Here is a 17,813-nt window from a genome sequence, read left to right as displayed (position 1 = left end):
TCTCACAACTCTCACTTCAGTCCGCAGACTCTCTTCCAGTGGATTACAGTGAGATTCATCCGTCAATACTCCCTCCATTTCTTTCTCGGGCTTAGAACAAGAGTGCTGCCAATCAATTGGGGATGTAATGTGGTGCCAGCGAGTTAGCCTTGAATAAAGTAATGAGCTCCAGAGGTGCCAGACAAGAGAGTTGATTAGTAATTTAAAGAGAAGAGAACCAAGGTCCACGGGGCAGAAATGGCAGAGGTCAGTCCAATAATTGAGATGAGAGTGAGGTGTCTTTTACGGAAAGGCTAAGACACTCACACCCTTTCTCCGTGGGGCTCATTTATTCAACTTGTGTCTATTTATACTGTACATTGCAATCTCAATTCTCATAGGAGGTAATACAGAACCAGTTCCAGTCAGTCATTGATCGTCCTGCGGGATGAGGCTGTGTTAATCAGCCACCATTGTAAGGAAGAGCGCTTCCTAAAGCTGCCGTTCCTCTCACATTTCTGCCAACACGCCAGCCGTCTTTCACTGTCAGTACGTGTGTGTGTGTGTTGCCTCCTTCTTTATCACCCTGTCCCCACCATCAATCGCAATCGCACCACATTTCTCATTTTGCATACCGCACGGTTTTGCAATCCCTGCAATCCAACACACAGAGCGATCACACCTCTTCAGTTACAGTCTTCACCACAATGACGACATTAAATTACACTTTTGTTCCTTTCCTGTTCTTGCAATGTATTCTCCACTCTCTCTCTCTCTCTCTCTCTCTCTCTCTCTCTCTCTCTCTCTCTCTCTCTCTCTCTCTCTCTCTCTCTCTCTCTCCCTCCCTACTAATTCCACGAACGTCTGTGTGTACGTATGTGGAACTCATATCATCGGCTTCACACTTGGCAATCTGAAGATTGTGTCCATTGCTTAACAGACCTCTGAAATACCATGTATGAAGAAATAAAAACCAGTTCAGTTAATCATCAATCAACGTCCATACCAACGACGATAAAAAAAGTGACAGTATGATGTAGCACTGTTTGACTCACTAATGACAAGGAATAATTCTGAAGTAGCATTAACACAGGACAAGAGACCAGCCCATTCCAAACCTGCAGTTTAGAACAGGTACTGCAATAGTATCTCATAATTCACCCAAGTTATATTTGACTTTGATATTATCTGCTACATTTATATAATCAGTGTGATCTTTGAAAGTTTTTGCAGAGAATACATCTTTCTCAGTTTTTATGGAAGCTTCAAAACCTGATTTTTTTATTGTTTCCTGCCTTGACTCTCATTTTTTTCCTGTCACAAAGGCTGCGGTCAGATATCATCACTGCCTTCCTCTGTTTGGATTCATTTTGTTCATTGGTTGTACTCATCCTCACTGTATACTAGTTTATCTTTTACACTAATGCTATTCACACCGGATACTGGTGGCCATTGCCTTCCATCTCTCTTTATATTTCACTGAAATGTATTCGGAGAGAGCACAGGGTTCGATCTTCACCACACAGAGATAGACTTAGTCATAGAGCTTCCTCAGCCTCTCTCTCATCACAGATCATCGAGTAACTATGGACAAATGTGCAAGATGAAACAATCAGGCCTGTCTGCTTGTGCATATTATAGGATTATATGACGTCAGAATGGAGGGCTGGGATGCAGTGTGGTGCTGTTTGATGAAAAATGCATGCTGGAGATTATTTCCCTGGATGATTCGGTGTAGATATTGGTTATCTTGAAAGTATGTTGGTGCATGCTCAGAGAGGGTTACTTATTTATGATCACTGTGCACAATATGCTGTAAGTAGTAGGAGTGAATTTATAGATATTTATCTCTTGTGCTTTTTTTTGCTTCTCTTCATGTCTCTGTTCTTACCCCATTCTGTCACTCACTCTTTTTCTCCCTGTTCTTTCTCTCCACGCTGTCAGATCGGTGCGGAGTGGGATGCCAAAGAGCGTATTTTCAGAAACTTTGGCGGCTTAATGGGGCCCATGGATGAGACGGTGGGCATGCAGAAGTGGAGCAAAGGGCCCAACGTCACCGTCACGGTCGTGTGGATCGACCCCACCAACGTCATCGCCGCCACCTACGACATTCTGATCGACGCCAGCGCCGAGTTCACCCACTACCGCCCACCACTGAACCAGCCCCTGCGGCCGGGAGTGTGGAGCGTGCGCATCCTGCACCACTGGAGCCCCGTGGCCGAGATGAAATTCCTCATCGCCCCGCTGTCCCATCACAAACACCAGCCCATAAGACAAGGTGAGAGGGAGAGTAAATAGCGCCTGCGGTTGCCATGAGGCTTATTTGTACCTTACACTCGCCATTTGTCTCATCTTAAGCATAATACAAAATGACTATTGATTGTGTTATTTGTATAAACAGCCCAGCGGACATATTGCCCTGCGATTGCAAGCACCTAAGGTGTCACCCTTAATGACAAACACTTCACCACACATCTAACTTCAGCTGAAGCTCCGTGCTGCACATACTGTAGATCTAAACTGTGCAATTTAACTGAGGCTGGATTTTCTTGCTTCTCGAGGTTTAGTAGTTTAAGAACATTTACTTCGGGACTGTACAGGTTTTGAGCCACTTTGTTTTTAATAGAGATTTTGTTTTTCATTTGTGCTTCCAGTTTGTGGTAATTATAACATATGTCCCTCTACATGTCAGAAAGTGATTAATCTCTATAAACAGATCATGTGATTATATGGAATCTGTAGACGAGGGACAAGAGTTTGTGGCTGGAAGCCTTCTGGTTTCTGTTTCTAGTTTGACCAATCACGTTTGAGCAGGCTTTGGTTGTCCGCAGGTAAACAGTCCATGTGGAGAGCAAAAGGTGGAACACATTGACTGAAATGCATCGCCTCCGTCTTTTTAATGTATCTGTATTCACATGCATGGATAGTTGTTAATAGAGATTAGCCAAAATGTCGTCAAAACTCAAAACACTTTGTGTGGAGAGACTAGTGGGACGTGGCCTTGCATATCTGCTGCCGACGGCGGAAGCCCCAGAGGCTAATTTGTTGTCAGACGATAGCTGATTGGCTCTGAGATTTACTCACAAAATCAGCCTCTATGGTGCGACCATTTCAATCGGTTTCCAGTCGAAGTTTTCCTGAGTTTTCTAAAACAAGTTCATGGTGCCCTGCATTGGGTGAAGTGATTGAGTCCACAAAACACTATCAGAGTTTCAGGGTTAAACAGTGTTGCAGCCAAATCCAATACAATTTAATTAACTGGTGACCATTTCTTCAAACGTGAAAAAACAACTGGAAAAGAAAGCCCTGAAAATCAAATTGGACTCGAAACAGCGAATTTTCATTTTTTCTGTGAACTATCCCTTTGAGTTTTTTCATATATATGTAGAGAAATCCCAAACGGTTGACCCTATGTAAGCGTCGGCCCTGCAAGGTGTAAGACAGTTTGAAACACTAGGTGGCGTTATGAGCCACGTTCAACCTATTAATGTAGGTCTTTTATAAATTTGGTCTTAAAAACTGAAAAAACACATCTAAAGTGTGCACTGCAGCATCTCTTTAAGTAACATTTTTTCAATTTGTAATGGAGTAATTTTTTATAATGTACTACAGTTGTGTTGTCTTCCACCACTGTGTGTACACAATATGTGCGCACTCAAATTAAAGTGAGATTTGAATTCACACCCTTGAAAATTACAAGCTTTAAAAGGATCATATTTGTTGTTCATTATTGCAGAATGGAGGCCTCCACATGGCCACTTAATGGACAGGCTCAATTTACCTTCGAATCAGTGGTTTGTGTTCAGGATGTTGAAATTGAAATTGAAAACACGGAGCTCGACTGTCGCTTGTGTTGAGTGAGAGGAAGTTTATTTTCAGTTTACATTCTAAGTAGTTATTGAGCAGCCAGAGAAACATTGCATTCACTGCGAAGTAACAATTTCCAGTTTAGGTAGACGACACAAACACACACACACAAACACACAAACACCAGAGCCCTGTGTTTGCAGTGATGCCCTTTCTAATCAAGCCTCTGGGCCGCTGCAGACCCGGGTTGTTTGTCATAAAGTCACCCCTAATAACCCAGCGAGCTGCTCATACATACTAAACAGAGTGTTAAACAACAGAGCACTTAGCCCTCCAAAAACAATGACACAATTAAGTCAATCAGGCAGCATGGATAAGGGGCAGGATTGCATTGTTCTAGTCCATGAGCAGCCAGTTTGCTCTGAACGTCACATGAGAGTTGAGTCGTCGGCTCCGGCATAATTACGTCTTTCTCTCTTTAATAATCTCCTTGAGCCGTTTTAATGTCGATGAGAGGCAACAAATAAAGTTACGGCTTTTTGTCTCTAACCTGAGTCTCAGTGGGACTGTGGGGGGGGGGGGGGGGGGGTCTGCCGTGAAACACTTTGACTTAAATATGAATCATCCGTTATGGGTGTTTAGTAACGTTTGCATTACAGTTATTCTTTGGCTTCTCATTAACGTCTGGCTGTTGAGATTTGTTTCCAACGTATGAGTGTGTGTCGCCACAACCCATTTCCAGCAGCGTGGTAGCTCAGTTATTAGATCAGCTATGGCACACACACTCAGCCGCCTGTTTGATTGGTGCCTCTGTCTAAAAGTAATGCAGCAGCTCAGTAAGTTTTCCTTGAAAGAGAGGTGGAGTAAATGGAGTGGACGTAATACAAAACATTACAGAGCTAGAACCTGAATGTTATAAACTTCATGAAAGAAGAAGATTGTTTTGGTTGTGTAAAAGTACCACAATGTAAAACTTACTTCACTTTAAAATTCGATTGTAAATATTATCAGTTTCCTTGACCTGCATTGTCAAAAACACTCTGTATATAGAGTAGATGCTGCTGTATAAGTCGGTCAGTGACTCAAGGACTAGCTACAGTTACACTGCGTTTTGACACAAATAGACGATTCTCGTGTTACATCTCGAAAGTAAAACATGTACCTCAGCAGAAAATGACCACTAATGACCGCTTGAGGCCACAGTGACCACAGCTCTTTTGTTTGTTGTTGGGGTTTACATGCTGTCATGTCGCTGGTTTACATTTGGATTCATCTTAATTTAAGTTCTGAATATTTGGCTGTAGTTGTCTATCTCTGGCTTTGATAAGTACAGTAATTTATAATAAGGTTCATGGTTAAACTGTAAAATATCAAACCTCACTTGCATACATCATCTTTGGCGTTTCTTTCTTGATTGGTCCTCATGGGAAATTCAGCAGCACATGTCTGTACATTGCCCTCCTCATCTGCCTTAACTGGCACACCCACGTGTGTGTGTGTGTGTGTGTGTGTGTGTGTGTGTGTGTGTGTGTGTGTGTGTGTGTGTGTGTGTGTGTGTGTGTGTGTGTGTGTGTGTGTGTGTGTGTGTGTGTGTGTGTGTGTGTGTGTGTGTGTGTGTGTGTGTGGCTTAGCGGCTCCATCCACCCGCCTATAATTTACTGGCATGTCTGGCACCAGGTTTCCCTCCTACATGCAGTGCAAGTAAAACTTTACGGCATGGCCCTCCACCAGCATTGGCAGCAGCAGACACATGCACGCTCACACATGCACACAGACACACACACTCCTTTCCATACATAAATTGTGCAGAAATGACTCCACAGAAGTGACTTCATGACACACACTTCTCCTACAGAGCTAGCTTTGGCATGAGTTGAACAGCGCCGTGTGATGGTGGAGCACCTCACGTCTGACGGCATCTTTCTGTCACCAGAGCATGAAAAGCGCTGATGTCTGCAAACATGTGGGTGTGAGGGGGTTTGTGTTCCACTGCCACACTTAGAAGAAATGGCCTGAGCCCCAGTTAGAGGAGCTGTGAGGAATTTACAGCTCCACTGGCGCTCAGGGTGGAGAAGGTGTTTCAATGAGAAGTTATGTCTACGTTTTCTCTCTTCCTGCACAGCTTGACCGTCATGGGAAGAAAGAATGAGTGTGCGTCTGGGTATTTCTGACTGTTTCCAAAAAGTCAGCATTGCAGTGACTTGACAAACCACATCAAAGCCTGGGCTTTAGGGAGTCCAGTCAAACCAAAAAAATCAATCCAAGCAAATTAGCTTCCAGTTAAGGCTTCTCAGATAATAATCAAGCAAATCACGTTTATGCTTTGTTATCTCATGACTCCTTTTTCTCTTTTCTCCCTTTCTCTGCAACCTTTTCCCACTCTGCAATCCTCTTTCTCTGTCTGACCACTGATCATCAACTCTTCACACATCACCGTCTCCTCCTCGCTGCTCTTTTTCTTTCTTCCTTCCCACGTTTCCCCAGAGGAAACTGTGAAGCTGCACAACGGGCCAGCGAAGAACAGCTACATGGAGCAGAGTTTCCACGGCCTCAACCCGGTGCTCAACATCCCTGTCAGCCTGGGCTACGTGGAGCAGGCCAAGAGGAACGCGGCGCTGACCGGGCCAGAGCTCGAGCATTGGTTGGACAGCCTGGTGGGCGAGCTGTGGGAGGCGGCCGACATCTGTGCCGTGGGCCCGACGGCCTGTCCTGTCATGCAGACCTGCTCCAAGATCCCCTGGAGCTCCCTGAGTCCGGACCCCAAATCCCAGCTCGGAGCACCGCACGCAGACGGGCGTATCAGGTAGCAGTGAGGCCTCCAGCTGGACGGGAGGCCACGGCACAGGAGTTTCACTGTTGATTTTATATTTATTTAAGGGGTTTGTTGCAAGCCAGGGAAGGAAAATTGCTCTTCCTCTGTCTCGGGGGGAAAAAGAAAACTAAAGAAACGGTGCATGTTTTTGTTGGGGAGGTTGGTGAGGGTGTCTGGACAGAAGGCAAAGAGAATGATTTTCAGATCCTCCCGGGGGGGGTTGCTCCTTTTAGGGGATTATGCTGGCTTTGCTATTTCAGTTTCTCAGTGTATTTATTTTTCTTCTCATGGCTGAGTTTTACTGTGATCAAACGTTGCAATTTTCAAGCGTCTATTCTGCTGCTGAATGAGTTATGAAGTCAGCTTTTAAAGCCCTGCACGGGGCACAGCGGTCATGTGAGTGTGGATTGTCGACACTGGTAGCAGACTAAGATCTGCTGCAATAAGGCCTTAGCTGTAAGACCTGTTTGAGGAGGACGCCTGGTACTGGATTAAACGTGCCTCCTCCATGTTCAGGTCAGCAGAAACAAATCTGGGCGTTCAGATGAACCCAAACAAGTCGAAAAGTTTATTTTGATACGACTCACACGCAGCACCATTGGAGAAACTTTGAACAACAAATATTTTAGCGTAATTAAAGCCACTTACTTTCAAACCGCTGAGTTTCTGATAGTCAAGTGACTCGGTTTGTAAATCAGTCGAATAAATTGGCAACAGCAGCACAACTTCAGTGCCTGATCAGGATGTGGAACTGTTGTGGCTGAGCTCACCATCTGCTGCTGCCACATTTCCTACATGTGGAATAAAAAAGAGAGAAATGCAAATACAGAGGCCTTCATAGCATAATTACAACTATCTGGATTATAATAGAAATGTAATGTAGGTCTAAATTCATAAATGCTTAATTTGTGGCTGTTGTACATTAGTATTTTAAGACGTAACATTGCCATAGCGTAGTTTTCTTTAATAAAACCCAGATGTTTTGACAGGCAGAGGACGAAGAGATTATTATTTTGTTCGTTTTAGATTTTTCTTTTTTGTTACCAAACTGCCTCAAACTTGAAACACATTAATCTCAAGCTGACCTTAAAATTCTCATCCTTATATTCATAATTTTTTACTTTTTTTCCAGTCATTTCAATGATACTTTATGTTGTACATAGTTATACAAGAAGTCTCAAAAATTGCGTGTGAATGGGGGGGGGGGTTGAGTCCATGAGTCATGAGTCACTATTTATTTATAAGTTTATATTAATACTGATATTTTTAGTCAGTGACTAAATAACTGCGACGCTGCCTTGGCAGCATGATAAATATTTTTTTGTAAAGAAAATCCGCCTTTATTTACAAAGGCCAACACCCCAAACTTATACTGTACCTTTTTATGGCCCGCACCTGTGTGTCAGTCAGTGTTGTCCTGTCTACATAGATCTCCTCGTCTTGGTTTCTTACAAGGCTGTTTGCCAAGTGCATCACAAGAGAAAGCCACCCTGACCTCTGGGGTCAGAGGTCAGCTGCCTAACAACCTCACCAAACAGCGAAGGTGAAAAAAAAAGAAATAGAAAAACACTCCTCACGAGCGAACACATCGGACAACGTCTGGATTGAAGGAGAACCTGCTGTTATTTGGGTGTTTTACGGTTCAGTTTGAGAATGATAGTGAGTGGTAGTGATCTTCATGCTGTGACAATAATGTACAAATTCAAGTGAGTATTATTGTGTCTTGATTGCAAAATGCATAATTCATCAAATCGGGTCTGAGGCACCTTTACATCTACATTTTAAGAACCTTTTCTGCCATCAAGACAATCTCTGGACACATGAGACAGTTGACTCTGGGGGAGCCACTGTACCACAACACATCATGAACGTGAGGTACGGTCGCACATTTGTCTTACTTTGAAATAAGTTTCGTCTGAAGCCAATTTGGATTTCAATCTGTGATTGTCAACATTGTTTAGCCACTACTCAAGCTAAGTGAGTGTTTCTGCTCCCGCTAATTAGGAGACATTACTGTTCATTAATGTCAAGTTCACCTTGCCTCAGTGTCGGATGTGTCTATTATAAATCGCCGTCACTCCTTCCCTCTCCAATCGACAGTTTCTGGGCTTTGGTTGTAAAGAACTACTTTTATTTTCCACTGGCCGGCTGCTGCTGCCATCTTTTGACTTAAAGTGCCACCGTGCTCCGAGTAATTACGTCACACAATACATATGACTATGTAAGTTCAATGACAGTTTTGGAAAAAAGGTGAATTAAATAAATGTTACTCAATGTGAAAGTCCTATTTTGTAACAAAATGAATAACAAATGAAGAAGATGTACATAGGTATTTTGTATTGAAATATTGTTTAAAGCCGTATTGTACATGTAAATACAGATGTGGTAAAAATGACATTGAATTATTAAAGACTTTTTAAAATGTCGATAATTGGGCACAAATGAATTGATGGTGTTTATTGATCAAAGTACATAACCTGTTTCAGTGTTTTTTGGACAACAGCCTTGTCCTGTTTCCCTCTCAGAGAAAATCACATGCCAGATTGTTGTTGTTCTTGCTGGAATGTATTGTTGAGCAACTGTTGCACAAATTTCTCTGACTGATGTTCCCCCCCCTGCTATTATCTTTATTTTTATTTTTTTTCTGGGGAGGCTCTGTGTGCCTTAGCTGACTTTTAGAACCTTCTCTGCCCATAAAAAGAAAAAAACCCTGATTTTGTTATTTGTTTTTTGACGTTATGTGAAGAATACCGCGAGTCTGTCAAGTGATTCACTGGTACTGCAACACCAAAAAGATGTCTGCTGTTGTATAAATATCATCAGGCCTTCTGTCTTTATCAGCTTTTATTATTTTTCTTTCTTTTCTCGTCCCTCTGTGGGATTCGTTTTGTTGTACTTGACTGGCTTGTTTTACTTTTCTCTGACTGCTTTTTGGAAATAAAATTCTATGGAAAATCTACTCAAGTGAACTCATGTACTACAGCTGTAGTTTATGTTAACAACATGAAGCCTTCCGTCTTTCCAAGTAACTTTGCAGATATATCCCACGTCCATTTAACTGGGAAAGATAATACTGTGAAAACAGTATATTTTCATCCGCTCATATCATTTTCATTCAGTGATATTTATATATAATGTTGTGGAGGCATAATAAGTATGTTTGCTTGTGCTTAGATTTGCTCTGCTTGTGCTCAAACTGTGCACGTGCACTCAGATGTTTTGACGCTCGCACTCAGATTTCCTTCGCTCCAGCCTCAGCTCTTTTCCTCTGGCTCACGCTGCTTCTGTGCGCACATGAAACGTCTCACTGATTTCTCTTCTGCTCTTGGATCTTTTCCACAAATAGAATGCCAGGTGTAGTGTTGATGAATGAAATTGTCCTGCCCTCGTTATCAAAGTGTGTAAATAATGACACGGAGAAGGGAAGTGCATGAACATCGCCCCTACAGGATTTTTAAAGTAAAGCTAACGCACTCTCAGTGAAGGTGGAACAATTTAATTTGTAAGCACTACACGTGGCATTTCTATTGGTGGAATTTTGCCGCAGATCTGGACAAAGAGACTTTTGAGAGATCTTTCTTTAACATTGCAAGTTTTTGACAATTTCCTCTTGAAGAAAATCAGACACATTCAGGTAATTGATAAGTGTGTGAAGTTTGTTGCAGCTTGACTAGTTCTAAGGAAACTGTTAAGCCTTGGCGGTGGTACAAGCGCTACTGACTGTCATTCCAGTTTAAAGAATGTATTCTATTAAAGCTGCACCAATGGAAAAGTTTACATGAACAATCTGAATCCCTGTGTAAAACCTGAATGTTGCCACATGGAGTGACGAATCCACAGAGAATTATGACCACTCAGTGTTACAGAGATGTTCTCCACTGTAAACTCTGTTCGCCTCACAGTTGGAAATCATTTTGGGGCTTTAACCGTCACTTCATGCCTTTTAATATTTTCCTCAGCCAGACTGAGGAATAGCTGAATCCTTAACTGTGAGTACAGCTAGTTGCTCCCATATGTTTTCCACCAAATTAGCTTAAACAACTGTCTCCTCGCAGAGATTCTCACCCAACACCCATGTCCGGACAGAGCTCCTCAGTGTGCAGCTACAGGGAAAGTTTTTAGAGAAAATATTTCTCTCAAATGATGGCTTCCTGTAAACGGGACGATCCTATGGTCCAATAAATACAGCTCTGATGTGGAGTTACACTCGTTCTGCTGCAGCATCTGATAACAAGAGCAAAGAACTGCCAGTAGATAGTGTGTTTGCATGTGCTTGTGTGTGTGTGTGTTTCCCGAGGAAGCAAGTGTGTAAGTCACTATGCCAGAAAGCAAGAAAACATATAAACACACAGGTTTACTTACACACACACACACACACACACACATACACACACGCGCGTGGGTGTGCCAGTTAAGGCAGATGAGGAGGGCAATGTACAGACATGTGCTGCTGAATTTCCCGTGAGGATAATCGGCGTTACGACGTGAAACACTGAAAGCGATCCTGCTGATGCTGGGAGGAAACGACTGGGATTAATGGCAGGTAAACACTCTGATGATTATTTTCAGCTTTTAACTCTCGCTCACCGACACACGTGCGGCTTCATTAATTAGCACATGGAGAGCAGGGGAATGCATGTTTGTCACCCCTGAATACATTTACTGTCACATTATACTTAACCAAATCACTTCCTGATTCACAACCTGCACATATTACACCTAAGAAATCACACACCTACATTGAACAATAATAGAGATCATTTTCAAGATGAATGAGTGAGTGGGTGAATATAAAAGCCTAAGAATAAATGTGATTGCCTCCTAACTGGTTTAAGAAAAAGTCCACCCATCAATTATCTATATTGCTTATCCTCTGAGGGGCCTGTTGAATCCTGAGCCAATCCCAGCTGGTATTGGGTGAGAGACGGGACGCACCTTGGACAGGTCGCCAGCGTATCACAGGGTCGACGTACAGAGACAAGCAACCATTCACAATTCCTGATTCAGTAAGGTTCATATTTAAATCATCCCTTGTTTACTTTTAGCTCCATAGCTTTGAGCAACGCCACACATCATTAAATATACATTGAGATATTGTTCTTCAAAAAAGCTTAGAAAATAAACCTTCTGAACAAATATCATATTTATTGTTAGTATTGTTAGAAAGTAGCTAATGTGTTTTTTAAAAAAAGACTGTTGACAGGACAGGGGCACTTCAGGGGCCAAACAGATTTCAGCTGAGGCAAGTGCCCCCCTGGACCCACCCCTGGATCTGCCCCTGATTAGTGAACCAAATGTGTATTATTGTCAAAGTTGAATTTCTTGAGTAGTCATATAGACCTTGTGTTAAGTGCTGAGAAATAACACAAAATATGTCCCCTGCTAAATTTTGTATAGTTTACTATAATCTGAAACACAGGTAGCAGTATGAATCTCTGCTTGTCTGACTGACATCTCTCAGTGGAAGTCCGCACACCACCTGAAGACCGAGCTACTTTACCTTCCGGGGAAATGCTCTCCCTCCCATGACCTTACGATCACCATCGACAACTCTGTGGTAGCCCCCACCCAGACCGCAAGGATCCTGGGTGTGACACTCGACAGTCAACTCTCCCTTACTGCCAACATTGCTGCAACAACCCCCTTGTGTAGATACATGCTGCACAGCATCAGGAGGATACGTCCCCTTCTCACTCAGAAGGCAGCACAGGTTCTGGTCCAGGCTCTTGTCATCTCATGCCTAGATTACTGCAACTCCCTCCTGGCTGGTCTGCCTGCTGGTGCCATCTGATCTCTGCAGCTCATCCAGAATGCAGCAGCTCGACTGGTCTTCAACCAACCTAAGTTCACCTAGACTACTCTGCTCCTCCACTCCCTTCACTGGTTACCAGTGGCTGCCCGTATCCGCTTCAAGACACTAGTACTTGCGAACTGTGCTGCGAACGGATCGGGTCTAGTCTACATCAAGGACATGGTCAAATCTTACACCCCAGCCCGTCCACTCCGCTCTGCATCAGCCAATCGGCTTGCTGCTCCCTCACTGGGAGTGACACCTAGCCACTTAACAAAATCACAACTGTTTACTCTCCTGGCCCCCAAATGGTGGAACGAGCTCCCCATTGACATCAGGACAGCAGAAAGTCTACACATCTTCCGCCGCAGACTAAAGACACATCTCTTCCAACTCGCCTTGGTTAAGAAGATGGTCTAAGTCAAGTTGCACTTACATGTAGCACTTTGTAGTTTGGCTTTTTTTAAGCTAATGTACTTACATGTTTCTTGCTGTTTTGGGTTTGTACCCCAATGGTTGAATGCACTTATTGTAAGTCGCTTTGGATAAAAGTGTCAGTTAAATGATATGTAATATGTAATAAATAATAATAATAATAATAATAATAATACTGTGTGACTCTTGGAGAACCTCCAGAGCCTCTGAAAATTCAACTTCAATAAGAATTGTGTTTGAGGTTATTGTCATTTGCGTGTTTTAATATATAAGGTGATTTGAGTTTGAAGAGGAAGGGCACAGAAATAACATAATACAAAAGTTGAATTTAACAGGTAAAGTTCATGAAATAGTATTTTACAATACGATAAACTGGGGTGTGCTGCCCTCTCCCTTTCTTTTCTCTCTTTGTCTCACCCTGTCTTGCTGTGTAACTGCAATGTGTGATGATTTATAAATCTGATACATAGAATCGTAATACAGCATGAGCACATCCCTCCTCTCCCCTTTAATAATATTTAATATACTTAAATCCAATGTAATATGTGATTGGTTTTACTTAAAGTCACCAGCTCCCCATCTAATAGTGAGATACTTGATGATTGATCTCACCTCTCATCCCTCCTCCTCTGTGCAGCCTGCACGTCTGAGATACTGAGCACCAAGATTTCATATTTCCAGCTGGCAAATCTGTTCAGCAGCCAAACTTATCTCAAAACCAAGTCAGCATCCTCGGGGTAAAAAAGCACAAAATATCCCCAAAACGGCAATTACAAAATTTACTTTCAAGCTCCAAGCAAAAAGACAAAAACAACATGTGGAGGAATATTTGTTCTACACATATTGGAAAAATAAGCAGCTGCTAAAATGAAAAAAAAAAGAGGATGTTGTTTAAGAGATATGGTGTCTAACACAGGAGAATGTGTGTGTGTGACGTATATTGTTCCGTATATTGCCTGTACAAACAGCTGGATGTATAAGCAGATACTTCAGTATGATTTGGACCCTGGTGAACACTTCTGCTCTGCCTATGACTGACTATAAAAAAAGCCACTTTGCATTTGGAAAAGATGAAGACTTTCAGTGAAGCTTGTGCCCATTTAACCGAGAAGCTCACAGTCAAATGTTAATCCAAGAAACCATCAAGTGTCCATCTGGCCACTAGCACCAGGCAGCGTGCCAACACACAGACGGAAGACTTTTTTTTATGCTTTTCCATGTTTGAAGAGTCAGTCACTCATAAATACACACCAGATTCATTCATATCAGGCATTTCTCTTTTTGATTCTTGTATACTGGAACCATGCTTAAATTTAAAACTTGATGTTTGCCAATGTTATGTTTCGTGTTTATTAATTTCTGGCTTTGTACACATCAAACACGTCATCCTTTATTTACTTACTATGCACACACATGCAAACCAGTCCCAGCCTGAGCTTGGGTTGTGACCTGCATCTAAATGCATGCGATCATATTAATGCTGCGTCATAAAATAACCAGTCCCCTCTTGCTCCGCAGGGCAGGGTTAGAACCCTGTGGACAGAACAGATGTGAAGGTGGAAAACTTCTCTAACAGTGCTAACTGTGAATTCCCCACCCAAACACACATTTAACTTTGGAGAAAAAGAAATTTCAATTACTAAATTAAAAATTGCTAAATTAAGTTTTTTTCAGATTATTAAATTAAATACATGTCTGCATTACAACAATAATGGTCACGTCAAATTCTAATCTCATGAAAAGACCAAACGCAGCCCTATATACTAAATATCTTGTTTGCATTAATGTAGAGCTTTTTCTTGTTTTATCAACTACTTAAAGTGCTTTACAGTACAAGCCATATTCACCCATTCACACACACATTCATACAGTGTCTACACAGCCGTCAGCAGCAAATTTGAGGTCCAGTATCTTGCTCAAGGACACTTTGGCATGCGGACTGGAGGAGCTGGGGATCGAACCACCAATATTCTGGTTAGTGGCCGACTCCCACTACTTCCTGAACCACAGACGCTGTAGTCACAGCATTACCAGGAATCCTGAGCCTGTACCTGTTTTTGAGTGTTGTGCATTAATCTAGGGTAGACAATAGTTCTCAATACATACATTTTTTTACTCCTCTGTGTTAATCTTTTTATATAAACCTACAGTGTCAAGCTGTTTGCAGAGATTATTTTGCCTCATTATAAAATGAAACGGTATTTAATTTATAGTGTGTGTCAAACACATGGTCGCGAAGCTGATTGACCCAAGGGATGGTTTTTGTCTTTTCATACATGAGGACAATAGCAAATATGTAGAACATCACCAGCCTTTATTTTTAATTTTCATGCATTCTCTAATCCTTCCACAGGTGGAAAGATGAGAGAGAGAGAGGAAATCATGGAAGGAGAATGAGTGAGAAAAAGGAGATTTGACATAACAAGAAGGGTTCCCTGTGGTGAAGTCATATGTCTCCAGTATTCTGAAGGGGTCTGCTCTATACTCCCTATGGAAGTTGAATAATTTCCTGATGTGTGATTTTATTTTATTTTATTTTTTTATTTTTTTTTGTTAAGACATAGAATATAACAAGATAAATTATACAGTGCAGTGGGAGGCAGAAAGTCCAGTGGGCTTATTTTTAAGTCTGCTACAGGATGTGAAGAGTGCATGTGTGTGTGCCTGTGTCACAGCTAATCTATTTATCATAAAAGAAAAAAACCCAGAAGCAATATAATATTTTCAAAATACGAGGAAGTATCGTACATGGAAGTGAACCACTAACCTGTCTTAACATGGTCATTTTGCCACCTCTATGGTGATTGTAACCTTCTAGCTTGTAGTAGAGGTAGATACATGTAGGTAGGTACCGTCAGGGGCGGACTGGGACGATAATTTAGGACGGGAATTTACCTCCTTTACAGGCCAACCTTTTCACGCAAAGCACCAGACCTCTTACTTTGTAGGCTTACCCTATTTGTTGGTGTAACAGTTACCAGACTAGAAAACAATTATGTGGCGCAATAACTCACTGCCCCTCTGCCATCTTTTCAATGATGTCATCTTTTTCAAGTGCCATAAGAATCTCCTTGTTGTCACAATGAAAACAGTGACAATATGATATTTCCAAGGACTTTTACTTTGAAATTCTTCATTGTCCTTGTCTGGGTGACAAGCTGAGGTGTGGAACTGTCATTGTGAAGTAAAATTAGTCTGTGTAAACAAGTACAAGAGAAAACTGAAAATATGGTGTGTCTATGGCTTTTACTTTGATATTCTGCATCAGAATGTCCTTGTATTTTTTTATTATTAAATCTAATAATTGTTAGATTTCATTTGTGTATTTTAATGAATTAATACATTCGTTAACTTATGAATTAATTCATGCATTTAAAGAATGAATAAAAGTAATGTCTCACTTACAACTGCGGTCATGGGGTCGTTTGTGAAAACCTGGTCACGCCACCCACACTTTGAAAATTTACACAAAATCTACTTCATATTAAATATTATTCAAATAGAAATCCGAAAGAGGTGACACAGATATTCCCCCTTACTCCTGATCATGGTGACCCTCACTGGCTGCATGTCAAGTTTCAGGAAATTTTACTGTAGAAATTATGAAAAAATTAAAAGGCAAATTTGGCAACTCTTTCAATATGGCACTCATAACTTGTTCATATGAAATATTCTATTATTCAAAAAACAATCCTAGACAGGTGATGCAGATATGTCCCCTTACTCTTGATCATGGTGACCCCCACTGTCTGTATGTAAGATTTCAGGAGATTTTACTGTAGAATTTTTGAGAAAATTAAAAGGCAAATTTAACTACTATTTCCTTTTGGCACTCATAAGTTGCTCATATTAAATATTTTCTAAAAGAAATCCTAGAGAGGTGATACAGATATTTAACCTCACTCTTGTTCTCGGTGACCCAGTGTGTCAGTATGTCAAGTGTTGCCAGGTAAGTGGATCTGAAAGGTGTGTCACCTCATTCCTACTTGTTTTATTACAGCTGGTGAAGTTATCAGTTCAAAGCAGGCCAAAAAGACCATCAGGCCAAAAAGACCATCAGGCCAAAAAGACCATCAGGCCAGCGGGAAAGGCCGCGGTGCTCCCGATGTGCAGTCCGCCACTGGGTACTGTATCGATCCTACAGGAAGATTACTTTGCTACTGCAGCCACACCTGTACTGTACAACATATCACATCACAGGTACTGGATAGAAACAAGTGGCATTAGACCAAAACACAAGTGAGTGATTTATAGTTTACAATGTGTGCTGAAACATGCTATTTGAGAAAATGGGTGGCTGAGCCTGAGACCTTCTCAGTGAGGGAGCAGTGCCCGTTCAGTGATCAGTGTGATCAGTGAACGAGAGATCTGAGTGACTCGATCAAGCTCGCCCCTCTCCCTACCTCTCATGTCTTTATGCTTCAAAGTAAGAAGTAGTATCCAATAATTATTTTAATAATTGGTGAAAATATATGTGCTGTAATGACAAGGTGATGACTTGTTGTGTTCAAACTTGATCTTTTTATCTCTATCCGACTTAATTCTATTAAGAATTATCGAATTATTGAAAGGCTGGATGGACTTCATTCACCTGGTGTGGTCAGTAAAAACCTGTATTGTTTTAAAGGGAACAGGAACAAAACTAGAACAAATCTGCAGCCTCACAGCAAACTGCCAACTCCTCTCTCCCCCCTTCACTACTGACTGACATTTTGCTTTATAGCCTCACCTGCCTGGAACCTACCACCTGCGCTGGTACGTATAGGGTGAGCTAAAAAAGAAAGACAAGCAGAAACCACATAGAAAATCTATGTTACTGCTGACCTCACAATCCAACCTATCTGTACAAATACAGAAGACAAATTCAATAGGTTAGTATATATATAGAGTACTAAAATGTAATCCAATGCAGCACATTTGACCCATTCTCTGTCTGCCCAGCCCCCCCTTTCTCAGAGACCTGATCTATGTAAACATGTTGTCTCTCTC

At 41.7% G+C, this 17,813-nt stretch overlaps 1 protein-coding gene and 1 long non-coding RNA gene across 2 annotated transcripts in view; one reads left to right on the top strand and one right to left on the bottom strand.

The window, feature by feature from the left end:
• xylt1 (xylosyltransferase I) overlaps nt 1-9,567 on the top strand; it is an 83,455-nt gene extending 73,888 nt beyond the window's left edge. Inside the window, exons 10-11 of the mRNA XM_034588285.1 lie at nt 1,924-2,257; nt 6,271-9,567. Of these exons, the coding sequence (XP_034444176.1) occupies nt 1,924-2,257; nt 6,271-6,593 (657 nt within the window). The 3' untranslated portion in view covers nt 6,594-9,567. The remainder of the gene's footprint in view (nt 1-1,923; nt 2,258-6,270) is intronic.
• LOC117763296 lies at nt 2,341-17,594 on the bottom strand. The gene is made up of 3 exons (XR_004614132.1): nt 17,457-17,594; nt 12,354-12,359; nt 2,341-2,352 (listed from the first exon to the last, which is right to left on the bottom strand). It is a non-coding gene; the product is annotated as an uncharacterized LOC117763296 (long non-coding RNA).
• Nucleotides 17,595-17,813: the final 219 nt, after the last annotated feature.

This window comes from Hippoglossus hippoglossus, chromosome 1 (genome assembly GCF_009819705.1).
Source record: "Hippoglossus hippoglossus isolate fHipHip1 chromosome 1, fHipHip1.pri, whole genome shotgun sequence".
Lineage (NCBI taxonomy): Eukaryota > Metazoa > Chordata > Actinopteri > Pleuronectiformes > Pleuronectidae > Hippoglossus > Hippoglossus hippoglossus.
Note: the sequence above shows the minus strand (reverse complement) of the source record. Positions and strands in the feature narration are given on the sequence as shown.